The sequence below is a fragment of the Eriocheir sinensis genome, chromosome 29 (genome assembly GCF_024679095.1).
Source record: "Eriocheir sinensis breed Jianghai 21 chromosome 29, ASM2467909v1, whole genome shotgun sequence".
NCBI lineage: Eukaryota > Metazoa > Arthropoda > Malacostraca > Decapoda > Varunidae > Eriocheir > Eriocheir sinensis.
Window position 1 is genome coordinate 15,656,156 of NC_066537.1, and position 13,231 is coordinate 15,669,386.

General features: G+C 41.3%; 1 protein-coding gene across 3 annotated transcripts in view; it reads left to right on the forward strand.

The window, feature by feature from the left end:
• Positions 1 to 7,399, forward strand: part of LOC127005140 (neuropathy target esterase sws-like) — a 38,605-nt gene extending 31,206 nt beyond the window's left edge. For 2 of the 3 annotated variants that reach the window (XM_050873754.1, XM_050873755.1), the window contains exon 21: positions 1,286 to 7,399. In XM_050873754.1, coding sequence (XP_050729711.1) covers positions 1,286 to 1,471 — 186 coding nt within the window. In that variant the 3' untranslated portion in view covers positions 1,472 to 7,399. The remainder of the gene's footprint in view (positions 1 to 1,285) is intronic. The other variant, XM_050873756.1, reaches the window with a different exon arrangement.
• Positions 7,400 to 13,231: the final 5,832 nt, after the last annotated feature.

Below are 13,231 nucleotides of genomic sequence, written 5' to 3' on the forward strand. Positions count from 1 at the left end.
TTTAAAGGAGTCAGTCGTGTTACATTGGACCACTGACGGTGGGAGCTTATTCCATTCTCGCACTACAACGTTGGTGAAGAAAAATTTGGTGCAGTCTGAATTTACTTGTCTACATTTGAGTTTTATGCCATTGTTCCTCGTTCGCAAAGTGTCATCGATCATAAACAATGTTGATCTGTCTACATTCGTGAAACCATTAAGTATTTTAAAACATTCGATCAGTTTTCCTCGGAGGCGACGTTTCTCAAGAGAGAACATGTTAAGGGTGGAAAGCCTTTCTTCATAGGATTTGTTGCGCAAGGAAGGGATCATTTTTGTTGCCCGACGCTGAACACCTTCTGATTTAGCAATGTCCTTTGCATGGTGGGGAGACCAAAACTGTACTGCATATTCCAAGTGGGGTCTGACTAAACTATTGTAGAGCGGAAGTATGACATCTTTATTCTTGAATAAAAAGTTTCTTTTAATGAAGCCCAACATTCTGTTCGCTTTATTTGCTGCATCGATGCATTGATGTGAGAATTTGAGGTTTGACGTGGTTTTGACCCCCAGGTCCTTAACGCATTGAATGCTTGTGAGTTTAACGCCGCGCATTTCGTAATCGAACTTCTGATTTCTTGTTCCAACTTGAAGGACCTGGCACTTGTCTACGTTAAAGGGCATCTCCCATCTATCCGACCAAGCTGAAATTTTGTGCAAATCCTCTTGGAGGCTTTGCCTGTCTTCGTCAGTGAGAACTGAGTTACCAATTTTTGTGTCATCTGCAAATTTACTGAGAGAGAGAGAGAGAGAGAGAGAGAGAGATATATATATATATATATATATATATATATATATATAGATATATATATATATATATATATATATATATATATATATATATATATATATATATATATATATATATATATATATATTGAATGTAGGGAGAGGGAGTGCTGGAATGGAAAAATAAAGACTTCTGCCAAGGCCTCCTTTGTCAAAATTGTGTGAGGGGATCAAGTGTGGGGAATAAATTTAAGGGAGCACATTGAACCACATATTGACTCAAAATAAATAAATAAAAGTTCTTGCGAGGGAACAAGGCGGTAGAGTTATAGTTAGATGGATAAATAGAAATTAGGCTTGTTGTGAAGCAAAGTAACTATGTACTACTACACTACCAGGACACTTACATTGTTACATGTTTAGGATTCTATACCAGTCTATTGATGTATATCTGTCTTGTTTGTCATCCTCTGTGTATGTTTCAGTACTCTTCTGATTCCCTCCCTCTCCCACACAGGTGTCCGATGAGCTGAGTGAGGTGTGGCGGAGACGGACCGGCTCCCTCTCAGACAATGACATGATAGACCTAGACCACCACCCCATGTTTGATGCCCACCGCCGCCGCCGCCACCACCACGAGGACGAGGACGATGATGACGATGATGATGACGCTGAGGCCGACAGTGAAGCTGAGGATGCATAGTTTTAACAAGGTGAAAATCATCAAGTGGAAGGGAAATAATAGGGTTCCTGAAAATTAAATTTTTAAGATCTATATTCCCCTTCTTTTTTTTCGTTTAGTGTCTTTAGTTTCCCTTATGGGGTTAGACGGGCTACGAGTCTCTCCCTCTCTGTCTATATTCCCCTCTCCATTGGGAGTCAAATTTTAAAAACAATGTGGTTTTGTTATCATTATTTTTTCATTGTTGCCATTGTTGATGATTTCCCTTCGTTGATATAGTTGTCTCAGTACACAAAGTTTTTATTTTATTAGCCAGGGTGTGTGCCTCTCCTCAGGGGTGAATTCTATAGTATTTAAACCCTGTATGTTTTGTGGACAGTTTGTTTACATCAACTTAACTTTATCATTTCCAATTTCCTCACCTTGATCAGTGAAGGAAAGAGATTGTGAGAGTCCACTGTTGCTTAGTTGTGGGTTCTCATTTCTAATCTGACTTGCTTGGGTGAGGGATTCTCAAAATGTTTTGCTTTATAGGAAAAATACTTGGTGTAAGTTTTGAAGCTGTTTTTACATTATATTCAAATATGTATATTGGGCAGTTGAGTCCTGTTTGTGTTGTATGATAAAAGTATATTTTTACAAAGGTATGAGAGAATGGATGAATTGTGTGTGTTGCTGGCTTGTTCCTGCATCTTGATTCCCTTTCAGTGCACTGGCACCTCATTCTCACTGACCTTAGACCTTTATTAGTGTGTGGGAAAAGTGTAATGTGCCATGTGGTGCTGGCTAATCGAAAAACATGGACATGAGATAAAGCTGGTAAGGGAGGAGGGAATTTTTTTTTCTTGGTGAATAAGAAAAGGAAGTAGATTGACTTTGCCAGATAGGGATGAGTCAGTCTTTGGCTGTGTTGAGTAGCACAGCAAAGGAGAAGTTAGCACTGATGAATAGGAAAAGAGAATGATTGATGTTGTCTTAGAAGGAGGATGTCAGCTTTAGTATTGAGGAGTACATTTTAAGGAGTACATTTTAAGGAGTCGTGCACATACTTGAAGTTTGCTCACAAAATAGGAAATACAACTAAACATAAGTGCCAAATCAGACAGCATTCAATGGTAGTTAAGGGTCAGTGCACACAGTGTGACTGCTGCATGAATGGTGGGAGAGGTGAGTGTTTTTAAGGTTGAGTTGAATTGTTGTGGGTAGTAATGGGGCCACTTGGTTGCCTGAGAATAATGGAAAAGAAGTTGCCTCTTAATTTTTTTTTCAGAGTGGGTGTAAATATAATTATGCTATAGGGTTCCTCCGAGTGCTGAATATTTATTACACAAAATGATGCCGCCTCTCGAGTATGTCAAGTGTTTCATACACAAACTATTGCTCCTCAGAGTGAGTGTTTTATACTTGAAAATTTACTCTTCCATGAGTATCAAATGTTCCACACAAAGTATTATTTTTTCCAGGTGTGTCATATTTCTACACAGAATGTTAGGAAGCGCAACCTTCTGTGTGTATTGAGTGTTTCCAAAGCACTATATTACTCTACTGCTTTCATGGTGTCTAATATTTATTACACTGAAAATTACCTCCTTTCAAGTGACTCTACACAGAATATTAAGTATTGTATTCTGAGGGTCATTCTGTTAGTATTGTATTTTTGCTACATCCAGAAACAGTATATCAGCCTCGGATAATACACTCAGAAGCAATAACCATGACTCCCTTTAGGGACAAAGGACATAAGCCTTCCATTATCCAACAGCTATCTGGGAGGGAAAGAGTGAGCCTGTGCTTGTCTGCTCAACATTCCTTGACTCACCTGAACCTTTGCTGTTCAGAGGGAGTCACTTGTTACTTCTGAGTGTATGCCAACCCAGGAAGTCTGTTACCTCATGAAGCAATGCAAGTATGCTAGTCGCTGTTCTCAGAGGAAGATCCAGGGTGTGGAGGGGACTTTTATATTGCATGAGAATAGACTAAAAGATTTATAAAATGGAAAATGCCCACAACACACTCTTGTGAGAAAAACATATGCCAAAAACACTGTCAAACTTGGTTTCCAAGGTGTCTTCATGCTCTCATTTCCAAAGAGCTTAAGTCAAAATATTAATAAGATTATCAGCACACACAAAAAAAATACAACAAAAGTTCTTTGATCCAGAAGTTTCTTTTTATAATTTCCTGCACACAAAAGTTTGATCAATTTTTAGTTTTAGATCATAATTTTCTGCCTTCAGTACTGAACTTTCCTTTCTTTTTCCTGCTTTCAAAAATTGACAACTTATTGGGATTTTTCCCTTTGTTTGGTTTGGAAGTTCGTGTGTCAGTCTCATTCATCTAATGGCAGCTCTCCATATAGCCCCTCTATTTAGGTCCATATCCCGTAGGTCAGTCTACACAACCTCATCCCACGTAATCTCTAGTCTGCCTTTCACTGCCTTACCATGAATATTCATATCTCTCACTCTCTTCAATCTACTACCCTCATCCAGCCTTTCTACATGTCACAACCTTGCCCTCCTCATTACTATACCATACATTCAAGTCCTGTCCTTCTCAAGTCCTTATTCGAAACCCAAACCTTGCCAGGCCTGTATCATGCCATTGTGTGTCATTGAAATTCAAAGGAATGGGGACAGGGATGAATAAGAGTTGTTGCTTAGATCCTGTCACCTGTAAGTCCTTCCTCCCCTCCCCTGGGTCTGCCTCTGGCCTCCCTCTGGTGTTCAGACACGAGTGTGTTGTGAGTTGTCTGTGCAGGAGTGGAGGGAAACAACAAAGTATCATTAATTTTGGGATCTTTGTCTACACTCAGCTGACCATCTTGTAAATCATCAGTTGCAGCTGTGACTTGGATCATTCTTGATTCACTGGCCATTTGCCGGATCTTGAGTGTTAACGTTGCGCCATCTCTCCATTCAAGCGTTTATCAGCCTACAGTGAGTGCAGTGCTTGAAGGAGGATGAGCGTGCTAATAGTTTATCACATGTACATACTGTTGTTTTCATAGTTTTAAGAAGCATAGTGAAGAGAAACTTTGCCGACAAGCCTCGAACTATAGGCTGATGTAAGACAAGAAAATTTGGGTCAAGATTTCATCATTATCATTATTATATATTTTTTTGTCACTGCATGCTCAATAAAAGTTCAAGCGGTCACGGGCTGGCCAGGAAGCTTTATATTCTACTGTCTTGACGCAACGATTTCGAGTGATCTTTAGTGTTTTTTGTACCTCACCCCATTACTGGCTCCCAACCTCCCTAGTGTGTGTGCGTGTGTGTGTGTGTCAAGGCTCATGGAAGCGGGGTGAAGCACAAAGCAGCAACGGGGTGACCTTTGCCTCATAACTGGTGCACCATTAGTCTGCGGAATATTCATTCAACTTTGTGAAGAGTGATGAAAATTATGACAACACTGCCTCCCCCCACCCCACCTGCCTTTTAGTGTATTTACCTAGTTGTAATTTTACAGGGCCTGGGCTTACGCTCGTGTGGTCCCGTCTCCGTATCTATAATTATCCAACTTTTCCTTGAAGCTCTGCACACTCTTCGCTGATACTGTTTCTTCACTTAGTCTGTTCCAAACCTCTATATTTCTTTGTGGGAAGCTATATTTCTTTATGTCTCTTGAGCATCTTCCCTTCCTCAACTTTTTACTATGTCCTCTAGTATTCCTGCTGGAAGGTTCTTCTCTTAGTAGCAATTTCTCGTTATCTACTTCTTCCATTTTACTCAATAGCCTATATATTTGTAATAGGTCTCCTCTTTTTCTTCTTTGTTCTAGATGGTAAGTCCATTTCCTTTAGTCTCTCTTCATATGTCAGTCCCTCCAGTTCTGGAACCATTTTTGTTGCCATCCTCTGTATTCTTTCTAGTTTTACCATGTGTTTCTTCATATGTGGAGACCACACTGTTTCTGCGTATTCTAGTTTAGGTCTGATCATAGTAGTTATTAATTTTTTCATCATTTCTTTGTCCATGTAGTGGAATGCTATGCCTATATTTCTCACCATGTTATATGTATCACCGAAGATCCGATTTATATGACTTCCTGGTTGCATATAATCTTGCATTATTACTCCCAGGTCTCTCTCTTCATTTACTTTCTTTAATATTCCACCATCTCCCATTTTATATGTCCATTTTGGTCTTTCTACACTTTTTCCCATTTCCATAACATGACATTTCTTCACGTTGAATTTCATCTCCCATTTCTGACTCCATTTCCAAATCTCGTTTAGGTCTTCTTGCAGCTCCTTGCAGCCTTCACTGTTTCTTATATGTCTTTGCAGTTTAGCATCATCCACAAACAGGCTCATGTAGCTGTTTATTCCCTCTGGCACATCATTAATATAGACTAGGAAGAGTACTGGTGCTAAAACCGACCCCTGGGGCACTCCGCTTTCCACCGTTCTCCATTCCGATCTAGTGTCCTTAACCACGGTTCTCATCTCTCTTCCTCTTAAGTAGCTTTCCATCCAGCACTTCATTTTCCCTCTCAATCCTCCTTTATTTTCTAGTTTCCACAGCAGTCTTGAATGTGTGTGTGTGTGTGTGTGTGTAAGAACAGGGATTAATACTATCTTGATCTGTTTCTTTGAACCTATGTGTAAGAGCCTAATCTAGTTGGAGAGAGAGAGAGAGAGAGAGAGAGAGAGAGAGAGAGAGAGAGAGTTATAGCGTGGTCCAACCATGAGTAGGCATTGAAGTAATAGGCTCGTCATATTCCTTCAATCTCTAAAGTGACATACAGTTTGCCTTTACAAACGACACAAATACAGTATTTTGCATTATACATTATAGATAGACAGATATGAGGAATATAAAAACAGTGTTCACCATTAATATCACAGAGTCCCGAACTATACACCGTAGCATTAAAGTTTGTCATTCACGCAAAATAGTTTTAACAAACGTAGTTTGCCATTCCCACAAAAGTTTGACATAACTGCAGATTAGATCTTCGTTCGCCTCGTATGTTTCAATTATCCTCCGCTTATCCTCCTCCGATATGCGGGCGTGCGACGACGACGAGACATTGTTCCGCAAGGGAAGCTGTACATATACCTACTGTTCTGAAGGTGGTTACAGGCCTTACAACGTACACTTGCCATGGAGGAAGGGGATGTAGAGGGTGAGGGGGGGCGGCATAAGTTCGATGCTTCAGATTCATGTTTTGTTATGAAGTCAAATTTTCTCTAAGTGTCAAATTAATTGTGTTTGTTGCTGTAACATTTGTAGCATTGACGCTACTTTTCTGCGGCAGTGTCGTTAGGATTGTAATTTGTCCGACTATTTTGCGCTTTTGTCTCGAGCAATTTCCGATTGTTTCAGAGCTTTGAGCTTTGTCATAAACCACCGATTAGCTGCCTGACTATAAAGCAGAATACTGTACAGGAAAGAGAGCGAACACTAGAGAGCACGCATGGACACTCCAGCCCATAAATGACGAATGTTCACTTTCTTAATCTAAACGGATATGGGTCCGTAGAGTATGTCGTGTGTGCCTAGAGTTCTAATGGCTCTGTAAAAGGCCAAGTCGTCTCAGTAGCGACCTTAAACTTTCTAAGCCCTTCGTCTGTGTGTTGGGGGGCTTCGAGATGTTGCCGGGATATTGTTATGCCGTATATGGTGTGCGTCATTAGCCGGCAGTCAGTGATAAGCTGAGAGAGAGAGAGACTTATATAGTTACTCAGACCCTGTGTTCCAAACTTAGGTGATCTCTCTTCGCTTAAGGTCCATTTTTTTCCTTATGGTGATCTGTCCTTAAAAAAAACCCTTTGTGAGAACACCAAGAGAGAGAGATGGGGGGTAGGGGAGGCAGTGTATCTAATCGTTATTCGGTCGGTAGTGTTGAGGGCGGCACCGAGAGAGAGGACGGAACATGCCCCGATGTGTGACAAGCGACTCAAAAGTGAGTCTTAGAATAATAAAAGTGCCTCAGTTTTTACACGTGTTTTTCATTTCCCTGTGTGTGTGTGTGTGTGTGTGTGTGTGTGTGTGTGTGTGTGTGTGTGTGTGTGTGCTTACCTATTTGCAATTCTGTCGCACACCTTCCCTTAGCAAGGAGGGTAACATTTTTCCTGCCCGCCGATGTCTTGCCTATCTGTGTCTTTGCCCTTTACAGAGATATCAAAACACGGATTAGCATGGTCACCAAATACATGATAACATCCTTAGGTGAATGTCTTCAGCTGATTAACTTTTAGGTAAACTCGGATTAAAACTGACAATGAGGGCGAATTATGATACAGACGAACAGTGCAACAGCGTACGTCCCTGCCAACTGGTATTTAGATGTTCGTGAGGTGACGGCCTAGGGATTTCTTAATTTTATCCATATTTTTTTTTCCTTACTACTAATTCGACGTTTTGGCCTATAAGCAGGATGTGGTTTACCCGTCCCTCTTGCATTTGTCATTTTCATTTTCACTCATCTCGGTTCTTTATGCTTCGAGGGCCTCAAGATGCTGCGGAGCTCAAAGGAACTGCTTATGTTTCTTATCGGATAATGCCGGCTCTGCTCACTGCGACCCCGTTTTATTTCATCATTATCTTCCCGGCCCATTTGTAAGCCTTTCGACAATGCTAAGAGCTGTATGGCCGCGTCATGTGCTATTCGGTTATCTCTTCGTGAAGTGGCGACCCAGAGATAGTCCACCGCGACCCACCCTGTGGCATCGCCCGCCAGAAAAAAAACATTGTCCAACATTAAGCACCATCTTCGCTCCTTCACCCCTTACTTGCTTATCGTGACACCATTAAGTGGAGAGTTTCGTCATTAACTTCCGGTAAACTCAAGGAAGGGGCTATTACACTGGGCAAATTTTCCGTGGATCTTCAGTCAAACCACGATTTCCGCTGGCGTGGTTCTCTTATTTCCGTGGGTTTCTGACGTGTCCACGATCTTCCAAAGCTACGGTAGATTGCATCGAAGGACGACGGTACTACTCACCATCATCATCAACAGCAATAACAAGAAACAAATGAGAACCACGCTAGCGGAAATCGTGGTTTGACTGAAGATCCACGGAAAATTTGCCCAGTGTAATAGCCCCTTTAACGTTTTGATGGAGAAAGTCTGTTCGCTCCAGGGCCATCGACTGGCAAAAGCGTTGCTCAGCAGATGACATCACCGTCGCTCCTTTACTCCCATCCGGTTTATCGCGACACCAAAAAGTGGAGAGTTTTGTCATCAGCTTCCGGTTAATTATCAATCAGCCGTATCGTGTTAATGGAAAAAGTCCGTTTGCTCCTGTGCCATCGACCGCCCAAAACATTGCTCAACAGATGGCACCGCCTTGCCTCCTTTATCCCCAACCTGTTTATCGTGACATCAAAAAGTGAGGAGTTTCGCCATCAACTTCCTGTTAATTATCATTCAGCCATAACGTGTTGATTGAGAAAGTCCGTTTGCCGGCACCCTCCGTGGATGAAATCATACCAAGAAACGCATTTATAACATACCCTAAGAGAAAGTAACGATGTAGCTGATGCTGTTGCCAAACTTTGATCACTGTTTTCGTCATGGCCGCTGGGACGGACTTTATAAGGGTAGAACACGTACTCTAAAAACCCTGAACTAGAGGTCCCGTCTCACGCCGCCTTATCAGCATGCATACCTAGGCGCGAGGGACACGCAGTATTGACAGTTAAGTCAGCAACCAGCGGCAGGGAGATGAAAGTGAAGGCGGCGAGGCTGTTACGCATGGAGGGGCTGGATCGTGGAGGCTGTGGCGAGGAGAGAGTGTTACGGGGCTCCTTGGTTACCTAGTTAAGGCGACCACGTCAACCACAGTTCTTTACGTGGGCTGCAGGTAATGGTAACGATGTCTGACTCGCCTTCGTTATTACTGAGTTAACCCTGCATACCTGTGTCTTCCCTTGATCTCTTTATTATTGCTTAGTTAACCCTGCGTAGCTGTGTGAGTCTTTCCTTGATCTCTTTGTTATTGCTTAGCTAACCCTGCGTAGCTGTGTGAGTCTTTCCTTGATCTCCTTGTTATTGCTTAGCTAACCCTGCGTACAGCTGTGCCATAGTCTTTCCTTGATCTCTTTCCGCCTCCAAGGCCCAGGGTTTGACTAAGGAAGAAACCTAAGCCCTAGAAAAGAGGTATCAATATGAGTCAGTCCCGTAAATAGCAACCGTTGAAAAAATAAACATATCGACTTATCGGATACTCTCTTGAATTATTCTCTCTCTCAAAGATCAATGTATTCAGCTCTGTATACTTCTTATCTACTTCTATAACATAAGCCGGGAGTTCAGCTGGTACACTACTATGCAAACAAACTGAATAAATATATAGGTAAATAAAGACGTCAATAGGTAGATAAATATATATAAAAGAAAATCTCCGTGTATCGTCAAGGCTACAAGCGAGCAGTTTCTAACCAATAATGTATCCTGTGTGTCTCGATCGCCTGCTGCACGCTTCCTGCTTTTACTACAAGGAACGCACTTGACTGCTTGCCTTCCGCTGCTTTTACCTAGAGGTTAGTGAAAGCGATTATTGCTATTATTATTATTATTATTATTATTATTATTATTATTATTATTATTATTATTATCATTATCATTATCATTATTATTATTATTATTATTATTATTATTATTATTATTATTATTGTATTGTGAGTATAATTTTGTTTATTACTTGTATTTTTAATCGAACTGAACTCCTACTACTGCTACTACTACTGCTACTACTACTATTACTACTACTACTACTACTACTACTATTACTACTACTACTGCTGCTGCTGCTGCTGCTAATGATAATAATAGTAATAATGACACAATGATATCGATTACAACAAATATATAATAATGAGGATGATGGTGATGATGGTATGAGTGAAAAAGGAGAATGAGGAAGAAAAAGAAGAGGAATCCCCAGCGGCGTAGCAAGGGCAGGGGCAGCGGAGAGGTGGGGGTGGGCGGCACTCGTTAGGGGGCGGCAAATAAAGCCTTTCTTTCTTTTTGTTTATGTGACACTGAACACTATTTTTTTTAACAATATGGGACTGAATATCAAATTCTCAACTAAATTAACAATAAATCAGAAGGAACATATCTATTTAACGATGCAGCTGCCAGTCTGTCATATATCGCTCGGTTGTTTTGTCGCGAAACTCCGAAATAAGTCTAGATTGTCTCAGTAGTTTAATATTATCGCTCAGTTACAGCGTCGCGAAATTCCCCGAAGTTCCTTAAGAACACCTACTTGAGGTCTGCAATGAGACACTTCGTTTGAGAAATTTGGCCATTTTGTCCATGGAGCACCAACTGACAGGAGAATTGGACTTTGATGATGTGCTTCAGGATTTTGCAAGGAAAAAACAAGAAAGAAGAATTTTTGATATGCCTAGACAGCTTTTTATTTTATTGCTATTTTTTTTTATTTAATGGAAATCTGAATCATGTTTTCCCTAATTTTTTTGGCTTATTTTTTTTTGGACTTTTTTCATTCCCAGTAAATAAAATGAAAATTAAGGTAGCCTAGATGTTTTATTCAAGGGTCGAGGGATAAGGTGGGGGGGGGGGTGCCAAGTTGAAAGTCCGCCCGGGGCAAATCACCTCGATACGCTACTGGGAATCCGGCCCCAAGTTAATGGATGTAGCTGTATAGTATTAGGTTTGTAATGAATATTAGGTCTAGTTTATTAGTGGCATCTGAAAGGAGTCATTGTCCTATAATTATGAAAAATAATAAGACTAATATTCATGTCCCTCCTTTTGTAAGTGATAAGTGTCATCCAATCATGTATGATGCAAATAATACCTGCAGTGCAACTATATAGGGTTCCTGTTTTGCGGGCTTGTGTCTTGGGGTTGAAGGCTTGCCCTTGCTGACATCATGCTGCGGCACTGGGGTTCGAGCCGCCCCCCCCGCTGTCTCGAAACATGGATAATAACGAGCGCACAATAGGTACTACGTAGTATATCAGTGCTGCTTTCGTCACAAAGATCAAGGCTGTATATACCTAGAATCAAGGTGAGTTTAATGAAAGCCCAAATAAATTAAACTTAGGTCAAACAGAAGATTCGTTTCACGTAAAAATTTAAACTCACCAATGAACGCGGCCGCCATGTTCAGCACAGACTTTTATGTGTGGCTGTTGTTTACGGTTCGCGGGCGGTACGAGAAGATTTTGTGCTTTTTTTATGCGAGTGTACAGCTTCGGGAGGACCTTCTTAATAAATAATTGTGTGTGAAAAGTGAACAGCGCATCGCCAGGAGCCACGAGAAGCTTCACGCGCCGCCCTGGCAGCCATAACAGCGGGGGACACATCGGACAGGCGGGGCAGCCATGCCTGACCCTTCATGGTGAGTCAGACGCTGCACAAACCTTGGTATGTTCGTGTAGCTGTGATTTCCACAGCCAAAGTAGTATGATTCATGTTTCATTTGCACAAGAGGAGATAGGGAGAGAGTATTCTGATGCATCAAGCACAACTTACTGTAGACAGACAAACTATGAGGCTACATTCTAGACGTATTGGCGCTTCGGTTCGCCTCTTTGAAAAGCCTCTCGTAGAAGTTCCTGGGATTTTCATGGACTGTTGTGGGATCCTGGCGATAGTTTTACACACCTTCTGTATCTTCAATGGGAAAATCACCCATGAAAACCAGGTTAAAGTTCTCTGTGGCCTTGAAAAATGATCGTTATGAAAACCCGATACGTTTTAAAAATAAGGACCTAGGGGGCCGTATTACAAGTCGAATGCGAGAAGTTTCGGGTCCCTACAAAGGTCGGTCTAGGGGCCGTATATTACAAGTCCAATCCGAGAAGTTTCGGGTCCCCACAGAGTTATTCATCCCGAAATCTGTAGGGTAATACGGCTCTGCGCAGCCTATGTATGACTGCCTCCACTTCCCCCCTTCCTACCCCGGCCCACGCAATTATAAGAGTGCGTCGGCGCCTAAAGTGTTTAATATTCAGGGAGACGAGTGTTATAAAGGACGGGATGAAGCTGCTGAAGAGAAAAATATACGATGCAGTTATACAATAATGCTCAGTAATCTAAGAGCGGCGATAAAGTTTATTATGTCACTGAACTTAATATCAACGTTATGAAACACACACACACACACACACTCTCTCTCTCTCTCTCTCTCTCTCTCTCACCAATAAACGATAAAGTGATGCAATATATACAGGGATGAATTTATTATTATCATTATTATTATTATTATTGTTGTTGTTATTGGTATTACTTTACTACTACTACTACTACTACTACTACTACTACTACTACTACTACTACTACTACTACTACTACTACTACTACTACTACTACTACTACTACTACTACTACTACAACTACTACTACTACTACAACTACTACTACAACTACAACTACGCAACTACTACTACTTTATTATTATTATTACTGCTTTGTCCTCACAGTCCCTATCACCACCACCACCACCGCCGCCACCTCTACCACCTCGCACGATGGTAAGTAACACGTTTTTTGAGTTCCTTGTGTGCCTTTTTGAGCTTTCGTTTATATTGTGGGTAACAGTGACATTGTGAGCTAAAGGGGCATCATGTTTGCTTAGGTCGATGGTGAGTCTTCGTATGAAAAGGAGGTTAGGTATGCTTGAAGACAGAGTGCCAGTTTGACAGTCCACTACAGCAAGTTCGTACGCTCCCTAACCAAACACGAAATACTACGAAAATTCCTTGTCTAGTGTTTGGCGTCGATATAAAAAGGAGGAAATTTTAGGAAACCACACGGGAACCACACGGGAAATCTCTCTAGTATCTGGTA